The 12236-nt window shown below is 52.3% G+C and overlaps 5 protein-coding genes across 5 annotated transcripts; 3 read left to right on the forward strand and 2 right to left on the reverse strand.

Annotated features, from left to right (window-relative positions):
• Positions 1-1196: 1196 nt before the first annotated feature.
• COL26b_013859 (uncharacterized protein) lies at positions 1197-1817 on the forward strand (the record flags this gene model as incomplete). Its single annotated transcript, XM_053186446.1, has 3 exons — positions 1197-1280; positions 1351-1757; positions 1811-1817. 3 exons carry the CDS (start codon positions 1197-1199, stop codon positions 1815-1817), a joined length of 498 nt encoding a protein of 165 aa, XP_053029616.1.
• A 364-nt stretch (positions 1818-2181) lies between these two features.
• Positions 2182-3183, reverse strand: COL26b_013860 (uncharacterized protein; the record flags this gene model as incomplete). Its single annotated transcript, XM_053186447.1, has 3 exons — positions 2182-2443; positions 2544-3026; positions 3107-3183. 3 exons carry the CDS (start codon positions 3181-3183, stop codon positions 2182-2184), a joined length of 822 nt encoding a protein of 273 aa, XP_053029617.1.
• A 989-nt stretch (positions 3184-4172) lies between these two features.
• On the reverse strand, positions 4173-5570 carry GE1 (4-O-methyl-glucuronoyl methylesterase; the record flags this gene model as incomplete). The annotated part of the gene is made up of 1 exon (XM_053186448.1): positions 4173-5570. The coding sequence occupies one exon, from the start codon at positions 5568-5570 to the stop codon at positions 4173-4175; it is 1398 nt and encodes a 465-aa protein (XP_053029618.1).
• A 2616-nt stretch (positions 5571-8186) lies between these two features.
• COL26b_013862 (uncharacterized protein) lies at positions 8187-8563 on the forward strand (the record flags this gene model as incomplete). Its single annotated transcript, XM_053186449.1, has 2 exons — positions 8187-8285; positions 8348-8563. 2 exons carry the CDS (start codon positions 8187-8189, stop codon positions 8561-8563), a joined length of 315 nt encoding a protein of 104 aa, XP_053029619.1.
• An 864-nt stretch (positions 8564-9427) lies between these two features.
• On the forward strand, positions 9428-10784 carry COL26b_013863 (uncharacterized protein; the record flags this gene model as incomplete). Its single annotated transcript, XM_053186450.1, has 1 exon — positions 9428-10784. A coding segment is annotated over one exon (1357 nt), but the record flags the coding sequence as incomplete, so codon positions are not given.
• Between the last annotated feature and the right edge of the window lie 1452 nt (positions 10785-12236).

Below are 12236 nucleotides of genomic sequence, written 5' to 3' on the forward strand. Positions count from 1 at the left end.
TGAAGCTTGGTTGTTAAGATTATTGGGTAAGATTATATGTTTATATCGATTTGGATTTTCGGTGCCTTGTTCCCGAAGGACTAGTCTGCAGGGTGGGCTGCTGAGTTCCCCCAATCATCTGGAGAGACGACCTTGTCCAGACGTCAAGCTTTCTTGAGGGCGGGAAGTGGGGAGGTTGCCAGCTGCATTGAGCGTTGAGCAAATAACGTTTGCCTTGGAAGTCAAGCAGGTATGTGCGCATGAGCAAACAAACCTGATTTCAGACGGTTACCTGACAAGTGTCTGTCAATTCCAGAGTCTTGGGCTTGACTCGGAATCCCCTCCTCGCTTACGCTTAACGCCAAAGTCGCAAAAACAGGGCGGATTCAGGGCGTTCTATAGCATTTTGGTGAGGCTTAGACACGTAAGCTGCAGATAACAGAAGACTTTCCTCCATGCGGATGGAACATAGCTTAGTCGCTCTTAAGATAATGTAAGAACCAGCCTACCGTTGAAGTGGCCTATCATTCGAATGTCTTCATGGACCCTCAAGGCTCAGACAATCGCAAACATTGTCCCAAACCAGGTGTCCACATGGGCTGATCCGACATTTGACGGCAGAAGCGGCACTGTAGAACTTTGGAGGGTAAACGGCTGAAGGGTGAAAAAAGCTTGGGGTCCGCCGTGTACCCGTTTGAAAGGAACTTGCCGCTTGTCATCTGAAGTTGGCTGTTCGTCCTGGGGAGAGAAAAAGTGGGACACCTTGAATCGGCCATCTCCTCGGGCTCACCACCAGGTCCTAAATCTCATGAGAATGGTTGTGGGTAGTTGGCGATAATGGGAATCTGTTCTGGAAGGACGTGGTCAGAGTTAGTCAGCAGTCGGAATAGTTTCACTGTCAGCTTTGGTGTAAGGCCTGACAAAGGAGGTTACGAGGCGTGAAAAGAATTGAGATTAGGCATCAACAATCACCAACCGCCGCGCCTTCCTTTTTGTCTACTGTTACCCCACGCGTCGATATTTACTCTCTTTCACAACTCTCCTGACCAAGCGCCTTCTCAAAAAACACAAACACTCTCACAAACACAAACTCAACGCTTTGCTTCCACCACTGTATCGCTACTACGAGTCAAAGTTATTGCAGGCGGCACGAAAGACGGGGTGGCAAGACACGTTTTGTAAAACCCCCCCTGGCAACTTGGACAACTACCCAAACCATGGACCGGAAAGTCGCAAACGAGAAGAAGACTCGAGAGGTCGCGACAATGGACTGGCCCAAGATGCCGGGCCACTTCCCCAAGGTCAGCTCGAGCTGAGACAAGCTTCTCTCCTTACTCGTACCTCCCGAGCTGACAGAAGGTTTTGCTTCAGGGAAAGACGGCCAGCTTCGATCTGTCAGAGATGCAAAAGACCGCGAACTCAACTACCAAGATGCAGGCGCCGCCGGCGTCCCCTTCGCCCACAGTCACGATTGGTGACAAAGTCAACGAGCTCCTGCAATGGCGCGAGGGCGTTGACCAAAGGCTTGATGAAATCAACTTCAAGCTCGATCATCTGCTCAACGAGACGCTAAAGTCTCGCGAGCTCGAGAGCCAGGAGACAGCGATGGGCACGAAGCTCGGAAACGCTTGTTTCCGCCTCGACAGTCACCACGAGACCATCCAGAGCATCAGCCAAAGCCTCGCGGCTGCGAATAGCCAGGTCCATCGCCTGACGAACGAGCTTCGAAGTATCAAGGAAGCCAATGAAGTGACTGTGACTTTCAAGTCTACCCGACCGTAAGTGGCCGCCCAACAATTGATCGAAGCATCCAGACTAATGCCCTTATCAGACAGTAGAATCGAGATGGATTAATGTTTGGAGTTTGGCACAAAAAGGAGCGCAGCACAGGAGTTGTAAGGGAGAAGTCTGTTTATTTTGACTTGCAAGCGCTTTGGCATTCTGTTTTGTCAGGTTGCACGGATGGTTCGGCCCAGCGTCGGGGCCTGTCACGAAGTTTACCATTGGGCGTTTTCTGCGACAGGTTTTTCATAGAGAATGGTGGAGATCACTGTTGGTTCGGTCTGACTTGGTTTGGGAGCATCAGATTCAGACTTGAGGGCACATTCGGTTTGCTTGGTAGTGGGTTGCAACGAAGAGAATGCCGTTCGCGTCAAGAAGGATAAGTAGACATTTTGTTAAAACATGGAGTCTGTACCAGAACTATCTTTGCCTTGCGAACCAGATCGACGCTCCAATGAGGGGGACGATCAGGCTTGCCATTTTGAGACCAGTCTTCTTCCACGACGCGAACAGGTCCATTGTCGCCAGCCTTTGGAACTCTGCGGTGTCATTAACTCTGGGGTAGGGGACGTCCGGAATGTCTTTGCCAATGAAGGGGCAAAGCTTGTCCCAGCCCAGGCCATCCTCCAATCTGACCACAAGAAGCTTCTCGGGAGGAATCAACTCCTTGACAGCTTTATTACTGTGTGGCCGGTTAGCTTTCCGACACCTGACAGCCGAATTCCGGATAATTGACGGCGATCACGTCCGCGCGCGCGAACGATGGGCGGGAATAAACTTACTGCGCGTTGTACAGCTCGACGCACTCATCCAGCTCCCTCTCCTTATCTCCACCCATGTAGCCTCGGTAGAGGACTCGTCGGAAGCTGTGGCCAAGCTGGGTCAGGTAGTAGGTGTAGGCGTCGAACATGCCAATCAGACGCACGGAGGGCGTCGTGAAGAAGGTCGCCATTGGTTGGAAGGTCTTGGCCACGGAGCGCCGCCATGCCTCGGGGTCCCGCTCGGTCAGGACGAACTTGGCGTCCGGGTATGCCGCCACGAGCTCGGGGAGGAACCACGCGGGCACGTCGGTGACGCTGTCGTAGTCCCCGAACCACTTGTCAAAGTCCTCTCGGGTGAACTTCTTGCCCTCGCCCAGGGACCCGGCACGGACCGCGTCGTCCATCATGCGGATGTGTGACACGCCATTCTTGAAGACTTCGACCTGGTGGTACGGTTTGTATCCGAGGATTTTCAGGGCGTGGTAGAATCCGTTGGTTGCGTTTCTAGAAACGACATTGTCAGATCGTTGGGGTGCATTGGGGGCCGTCCCACTTGTTGGTTAACATGGCATGGGGTTGCGTACCGTCCGAAACTGAGTAGGATGACCTCCTTCTCCCGAGGGTTTGGGTGAATTGGTTGGCGGTCGATGAATCTAGACATCTTTGTCCCTTGCTAGTCTTCAATTGCGTGATTGCAGGCAAAGATGTCGTGATCGAGGAAGCGCGATGATAGATATTATCAACGGGTTCAGCTCCCGGAGGCGACAGGGTATCTCGGAAACCGCCTCGTTGCTGCTTACCTCCGGCCATTCTCGATGCACGACGTGGTCGACATATCACATACCCCGCGGCTGATCCCCAGCGCTTATGCGGTGAACAATGCACATCGCCGGTCGGGGGAATCGTTCCGCTCGGTATATCGAACCACTCATGCAGTCTTCGTGGGTCTTGATATGGTGTTGGATATGTCATGTTGCATTATCTACGAGGGTTGCTGCAACCAACGTGTCGCGAGTTGTGGGGCGCGGAGTAGTTTTAGGTCAACAGAAGCGACTATTCGCAGACATTGTACGACCTTCACACGAGGGTGAAGGGTACTTGCATGAAAAATGCTACACACATCCACAATTAGATGTAAAATGAACTCGCGGGATTGCAAAGATTTGCAGGTACGGAAATCAAGAAATATCCGAAGGCCGAGACATTCATGAAGAAAAGAGTCCGCTTCGCGTCGCGAGCTCAACAGATTCTGCGGATTGGTAGACAATATTCGTTTTCAGCTGCTCAAACCCTTGTAACTAGGTACCAGTTTCTTTGTAGCTGGACTACGGGATCCAGATGATTTACTGGCTTCTCTTGACATGATTGAAAGTAAAGATATTGTGGCCGAAATGAACATGGTGACAAAGACCCAGGCAATTATTTTCCCTGAAACTTGCCTTTGTCTTACGAACAATGAAAATACTCAGACTGCAAGATGGGTGTATGGGTCGGCCTATCACAAGGGTTGACGCTCCCACTGGTATGTATCGTCCTACAGCGAATGAATGAATTCAATTGACAAAATTGCATAGCTGAACAATTCCAATCATCCTTCTTTCTTTTCTGAATGAGTGTTCCAACTTAGCCTTATGGATGCCTTGAATGATCTTAAGACAGGGCCGGCACCGCCCAGGGCGACCAACTGTCAACATTGAAGTTATTGTATGTTTGATCGGTCCGGTAGACACTTGTCGAGCCGCCAGACTGCTTCAAGAGGAACTTGTTGATGAATGCTGTCAACTCGCTCTGCTGGGAGCTCGGGAAGCTGCAGTGCGCGTGGTTCCCAATCTGGCTGTATCCGAAGGTGTCAAGAGACCCCAGGGCCTGCCACTTCTTCCTAGCCCCTCCCATGCAGCCATACGTGCTCATCGTTCCCAACCACTCGTAGTCGGGGTTCTCCATGATGTACACCGGTCTGGGTGCAATTAGACCAGCCAGCATGTGGTGGTCAAATGGCAACTGATTGACATTGCTCGTGTACTGTTTGAAGCTGGGGCTGAACCACGGGTTCTCCGTAACGATCTGTTTGGCGTCTTGGACTGTGAATCCGTTGCGGTTCTGCCAGTCGGCGATGCGCCAGCATCCCGCACCGCCGGCACCAGACTCCTGGGGCAAGGTAAGCGCGATGCGGGAGTCAAAGGCGCCGGCGACGAAGGCTCCCTTGCCGTTGCGGGAGCAGCCGGTCACTCCCAAACGCGTGGGATCGATTCCGACGGATGGGGTGAGCTCAAGGGCATCGATGATTCGGGAGACGGCCCACGACCAAGCCATCAAGGCGCCCGCACTGTGTCCGCTGCCGTAGAGGTCGTAGAACTTGCCCTTGCCGCGAGATGAGCCGCCTTGCTGCTGGGCGATCTCGTCATTGTTGAAAGTGATTGTACCGACGGTGGAGGGAACGGGAATGCTCGCGGCGCCGTAGGCGATGATGGCAGGGACGCTATTTCCACTCGGCTTGGAGATGGTTACGGCGAAAGAGATGGACTTTCCACCGTCCGAGACGTTAATGGTGAGCTTGTTTCCCGAGTAGGATGCGGTCACGGATTGCGGCTTGGGGGGCAACGTCCCAAGCTCCAAGCGCTGAAGCTGTGAACTTATCTCGGCCTGTCGGCAGCTCCAGTCGGCTTTGGTCGTGACCTTGCTTCCGTCCTGGAAAGTAAAGGGGTCCGGCAACACCGAAGTGGATGCGCCGAGCCCGTTAGGCAGAGCGGGGCAAGCAGTTCCACCTCCCCCCGGCGCAGTGGAGGTACTGGTGACGGGGCTACCCGCCGAGGTAGTCGAGGTCTGCAGGGTGGTCGAGGGGGGCTGCGGTGCCGGGGAGGACGTCAGGTGAGGACTTCCGGGAACGCATTGTGAGTACCAGTCGTTTGTGTAGCGACAGTAATAGCCGGTGATGCAGGTTGTTCCGCCAGTGTGCCCAATTCCACCACATTGAGCCCATGCGCCCTGTTGCGCAACTGCGTGTGGGCTTAGAACGACGACTGCCGCCGCGAGTTGAAGATATTTCATGTCTTATTTCTTCGGGATTTGAGATACGACAGCCGATCAATTTAATTGTGAACAACCTCGCGAGATTGAGAACTAATTTCTTCATTTCTTGGGACTTTTTATACACGTCTGCATGTCGCCAAGGCGAACTTTTCACGATAATGATCAGAAAGAGAACGGAATGTCAACTTTAGCGTACCAAACATTCGCCCCACCCGAATAGGACTTGAGCTGAAAAGCAGTGCTGTAGACATTCTACTATTGGGACATCCCGCTTGTTGCGTTGCATTGAACCGATCGCGTGGTCTTCCGGGAAAACAGCACTTCAGGCTGAATGGAACAGTCTGTCTTGATAGTACCCCAACACTCCAAATGCGGATGTATCCATGGTAGAATGGTGTCAGTTGGCCGAGTTCAGCTCTCAATTTTACCTTCTGCAACAACTGAACTGAGCCTTGTGGAACTGTGTATGTGGTAGGCAACGCTCCAGATTTTGGGTGGCATGATCAATTTATATGCGCCAAGTAGACCTCAAGCACAACTTGGGACCTGACTCATTCTTATTAAACTTGGTTGGCTGAAGTCTGAAGACTTCAGGGAGGTGTGCCCTGGCAATATGTAGGCCTTTGACACTGGACGCCAGCCAAGCTACCCAGCCGTGAGTTCCCGACCGAGGGCTTTGTTGTTTATGCTGTACGCAGTAATTCTCGGTTGTGTCCCACAAGTTGGGATCCGCCGACCTACAACCGCTGATGGCTCGGACGAGCGGCTGTGCAATTGACGCGCAACTGCCAGCTTGTATTTGAATTTTTAAAAAAAAAAGGTTGCAAGGCCACCAGTATGTCAAGAACTTGCTCATGGGCTCCCCACATATTCCCAAAAAAACGTCCGAAATTCCCAAGAAACGTCCGGCAATCAGTCTGACGCCTAGCATGTCTTTTGCCAACACGGCAGTGACGGCAGTCTGAGTTTAGCGGTCCGGCCAAAAGGCAATGATCCCTACTAAGTGACTCTGGGTAGAGTCTTGCTTTCGGACACGACCCACATAAGTGTGCGGTTGCTTCAATGTTCTTATACGGAACATACCGTCAAGTCATCACACGATGTCATTCTAGTCGAGCTCCAGCCGGAACAAGCCATGAGGTGGAATACGGATATCGTGACTAGACTAGACCGTAGACAGGCTTAAAAGAACTTCGTCCCGAGTTAACTTTCACTTAGAGTCATCATCCGAGCAACCACAAGGCCAGAGTAGGCAGGTGGTAGCTTTACAAGTAGAGTTTACGGAGGAGTCCACTAGCATAGAGTTAAGTCGGCAATTCGGATAAGTTGCCTTGTGTTTATCCCGTAATGTGGCGGTTAGGGATTAGGAGTTCCGGTAGCCGGCCCCTAAGCCCTAAGTCAGCCTGGAGATGTTTTAGGGGGTGGCTGTTTAATCCGGAACAGGAGTTGATGGAGCCCGGGCACGGCACCTCCGGAAAGGGGAAGTTAAGCACGTTCATCCGACGTTAAGGTCACCCCGTCAGCATTATGCCGAATTCGCTTGCGGCTCTGTCGCCAGTGACATCCCATCTCAACTGAACTTCCTACCTATCATCTATGATGACATGAATCGCAAGTCGAATCGGTTGTGGACCTGCCCGAAATTTGGATCTGCGCCTTTGGAAGGAAGATGCCGATGGCTAGAGTGGGGCCATTCCGAGTCCCGAACCAACATGGCGCGATGTTCCTTGTCGCCTTTCGATCACCTGGTGTTGAACTATCACCTCTTCAAGTTGTTTTGGAACCTTTGATCAGTTCAACGTCAACCAGCCAATTCAACAATCAGATGAACACAATAAAAGAAAATTTTGTGTTCACTAACTAGGTATTTTCCTATCAAGCAACATATGAAACTGGAAACCCCTATGTTGCGCCTCTGCGCTCCCCGCAAACCACTAAAAAGGTCGGACGATTCATGCACTAACCCACAACTCCATAACTTCTGTTATTTTAGGCTTCCCGATAGACAACAACTTAGTCTCGGCACGGGAATGTGGGAGAGTCTACCCGAAGGGCCAAAGGGGGTAAGCATTTGTACACATCAGTCAACAATCACCTGAGTTGTCATACTAGCACCACATGCAACCTCGATCGGGCCGCAATGACGAATGAGAGGTTGTCGGTTCCTGAAAAGTAATCTATTTAGCGTCCTCTACAACAAAGCTTGGCACTACATTGATATGCATATTGTTCCGTAGTCCATAGTGAGCCCACCGCTTTTGGCTGAGACTGCGGGGATCGTGGGCTAGCACAGCCCTGCCGGGCTCCTCGCGGGCTGTGTTCCGGGTCTGTGTGTCAGTGTTCCATCCGGAGATGATTTCCCAAAAGTCATCGTCCCCGTAGATGCGCAGGTTTACAGCACGGGTAAGGTTGGCGATGGGGGCAACGGCATGAGGTGGGAGGAGAGAACAACGTCACAAGAAGAGAGAGCCCATGAACGTCAACTTTCTATAAAGCAGGCAACTGTTCTCCTCCTTCAGACAATTTCTTTCCTCATCAACTCAAACAGCTCAGTCAACAGTCACTCATTCGCTACCAACTCACAAACCACCACACTCTTTCACAACCAACAACCACTCTTTTACCACATTCAAAATGAAGTCCGCCGTCATCTTCTCCGCCGTCGCCCTCTTCGGCGCTGTCTTCGCTGCTCCCCTCGAGTCTTCTAACGAGGCTTCCAACCTCTTCGCTCGCGTAAGTGACGCCCGATCTCGATTTCACATCGTCCAACTTTGCTAACAAGGCTGCTCCAACAGAAGCTCTGCGTCTCTGAGGACGGCATTGCCTGCTACTACGACAACAACCAGTGCTACTGGCACGACTGCTCTGACTGCAGCTGCGAGGACGTCTACAACGGCGCCAAGCTGATCCGCCGCGACTGCACCGACGCCAAGGACGCCGCCACCTGCCCCAACGTCCCCGACCCCAAGGCTGCGACTCCCGCTCCCAACCCCAACCCCCCCAAGGCTTAAGACAATGACTCCGGCTTAATGGACTCTGTTTTGGGGACGTTCGACTAGGTGGAAACGGGACTTTTTCTATTTGTCTGTTGATAATCAATAATACCTGAATTGGAAAGATTCTCGCAAATCCTCATGAAAGCTCTTATCCCAGCTTTTGATGCCAATGGTCTGTGATCAGGCGGCGCTGACCTAACGTGAAGTCTTGTACTCCAAATAATTATAAAGGAGACCTCCTAATTTTCCTATGTCTGCGTAGATATATGACCTGCGTAGTTAATTATTTCTACTACAGACGGTAGCGGAAGGAAGGATAATGTGCTAACGAGGGCGACGACGATAATAGCAGCGACAACGACAGCAAGGTAGAGCATGTTACTACAGGAAAATTAGGCACTTTAGCACAGGAAAAGTAGGCCCTCTGTTACAAAATGGGTACGGAAAGCAATTTCTAGCTGCCGGGGCACCTTACTGACCTTTAAGACTTTCTAAGGAAATGACAGGTGCGATTGATACGATCTTATATAGCTTGTCTTTCGAGTTCCGCCAGCCTTGTTGGTACACACACTCTAACAGACGGGGGTTGTTGTGATGATGAGCGGTGAGTTGGGCGCGGCAGGCGTTCTGGTTAAACAATCACAATTCGAGTCAAAAGTCCCAACCAGATTAGGTAGAGAGGACCTGCTGCCTAGCTGTGCCGCTCGCAACTGGGACTAGCGTCGTCGACACAACATCGCAATCTAAAAATAACAAATCGGATTAGGCAGGCAATCCTAATCGTGTCCGAGCTCCGCTATTTGAATTGTCTACTTTTAAGCTTCATTGCTCCGGCGCCTTTATTTCAACCACGAACTTTTTACAGTCTGAATCCCAGCCATGACGAAATTGACTCAGCTCCCGGCAGAGCTGCTGCGAAAGATTCTCTCAAACCTCCTAAACATCAACAGCCACGTCGCTTACCTGGTCCTACCCCTGTTCCAGCCGAACGCCGCCGACTTGGCCACTTTGAAAGCGGCTTCACGAACGTGTCGGGTCCTTCGCGATGTGGCTGAGCCTCTCATCTGGAGGCACCTCTGCCTGACGCAGCCCCGACGTAAGGGTCACCCGACGACACGGCAACTGATCGGCCTCATCCGGCTGTGGCATGAGCGACCCGAGCTCGCGGGCCACGTCCACACGCTCTACCTCTCCGGCGATGAGCTGCCTTTCGGCCCTCAAGTCATCAACGAGGACGACATCGCGTTCGTGTCGCAGGTTCTGCAGGAATTCGGCTTCCAACTGTCGCATCCATGGTTCCAAGCTCCAGGGCATGTCTCCAACCTAGAGCCGTGGCATAAGGCGTTCAACAACCTCAGCTTCATCACGGCGCTGATAGTCCTCATGGCCCGGAATGTCAGAGCCCTCGACCTCTTCGTCGGAGGTGACTTCTTCAAATGCATGCCCAGCCCAGGGGAGACGTCGGCCCGCCTGGAGCTGCTGAGCCATCTCCGGTGTCACTCGACCACCGGCGAGTTCATGGCCAGGATGAACCCGCTCCTCCGGCTTGCCCCTAGCCTTAGGAAGCTCCAGGTCTGGCAAGCCCGCCTTAGTCACGGCGAAGACCTAGACTGGAGCGGGTTCACGTCTCTGGAGCTGACGGGCGTGGACGCGAGTGAAGCGGCGATAGCCAACGTCGTCAGATCCTGCCGCGGGCTGCGGGAGTTCACCTTCTCGCCGGACACAGGCCACGCCCCGAACGAAACCATGGCGGCCCTTTTGATGCACGCTAGTACCCTTCGAAAGCTCGACGTAAATTTCGGGGCAGAGGGGCAAGAAGATGGTCTTTGCGTTGGCTCGGTTGCAGCCTTCACCAGCCTCGAGGAACTCGGGATCTCAGTGTGGGAGATGGGGTGGGATGAAGAATGCATCCTGCACATGTTACCAAAAAGTCTGAGGTCCCTCGAAATTGACGGATACCCAAGAGACGACGAATGTCGCCAAGAGATTGAGTGGCTGGCGGGCGCAGTTGAAGCGGGGACCTATCTCAACCTCAAAGAGGTCTGGTTATCGGGCTGGGAGTGCGACAGCGATCATCCGGGGCCGTGTTGGGGCACCTATGTCGACGAGAATAATCCGCTCAGAGAGGATGTCGACCAGCACGGGTCTGACTGGGAGTACGACAGTGACGAAGAGGAGGACGGATGCGATGGCGGGAGGACGGTCACTGAGCTTCGAGCGATGCTGCTGGAGGCTGGTGTTTCTTGTAAAATAAGACCGCCGTAAGGCGCTATAGACTCGAAGTTTTCGATTAATAGTCCCAAACTCAGTATGTTGCATAACTGTTCTCATGGCGGTTTTTATGGGGTGTGATGGAAATGGTGTGCAGTTGTGTTTGTCCATGTGGGTTGATCAAGAGTTTTGGAAGGCGGCAAAGTGGAAGCTCCTTGAAACTATCACGCGGTACTCGGGCTCTCATTCATTGACGTGTTGAACATAAGTATGTTCACAGTCAAAGCGTGATGACTGGACTCCAATAACTCAAGGAGTCCGTGCAATTGGTGGTGAGAGCAACGAAGAGGACAAAGAAGCTGGTTCGATAAATTCGAGTATTGGCGGTATTTATTTTCGCCAAGAGTATTCAATTTCGCTGGAATGTACACCAAAGAAGATAAGTGATTTGCTAGAGGTTCCTAAGATCTGCAAGAAATACACCTCTATTTCAGATTTCTAGACAACTTTGATTCTCAACCGCGGCGTTGGAGGATAAGTAAACGATATGTTACACTCAAACGACGAAGATATTGAAGATGCCGAGAAAAGAGCAACTAAATCGATAAGCTCATTGGGAGACTTGCCGCCAGAGCTGATCACGGAAATATTGAGCGCAGCAGACGACGCCACCACCATCAGCCGCCTTGCTCGCACATGTCGCGGCTTAGCACGAATCGCCAAGTGCGCCCTCTACCGCACTCCTTTCCGAGGGACAGATCCAATGACGTGGGCCATTGAGCGCGACCGTTTGGGTACTCTAATACAGATATTGAAGCATCAGTCAACACCGAAACAGGCCATCACTCCCCAGGACCTACATACAAATCTCGCAGAAGCGTTGAGAGCTGGCAGCTTTAGGATCGCTGACGGCCTCCTTGATGCTGGGGCGGAAATAGTATACAGCCCTGGCTCGAGGTCAAATTTCCCCAAGGAAGAAGTTGCAATACGGCCCGACGAATTTCACGGGCACCTCCGATCCCTCGCGCTCGCCGCTCGCAGCCGCTATCACCTCACCTTTTGGTACAGACCCACCAAGCCGTATGCGTCCGAAGCTGAGTATTGGAGATGGAAGAAACAGACGATGATGAATATCCTGGCGCGAATGAGGATTGATGTTTCACGGAGGCATATGGAATGTCCTACAATCTCCTTCGATCAATACCGCAGAGAGCTCGACATTGCGCTCATCGAAGGTGCAAACGCAGATGCCCACTCTATCGAGATGATGGAGTTTCTCTTAGCTGCAGGAGCAAACATCAATGCTGAGATGAACGATCAGTACGTCGGCCAGGTGAAAAACTCCCTCCTACATACCAATCCACCAGCACCCACTGTTAGTGCTGCGCTGGGTCCGCCATATCAACACTAACACTGCTAAACCCATCCCACACAACTAGAACCCTCGCCCGCGATGGCCTCGCAGCCAGCCGCGGGC

The sequence above is a fragment of the Colletotrichum chrysophilum genome (genome assembly GCF_026319265.1).
Source record: "Colletotrichum chrysophilum strain AFK26 chromosome Unknown scaffold_262, whole genome shotgun sequence".
NCBI lineage: Eukaryota > Fungi > Ascomycota > Sordariomycetes > Glomerellales > Glomerellaceae > Colletotrichum > Colletotrichum chrysophilum.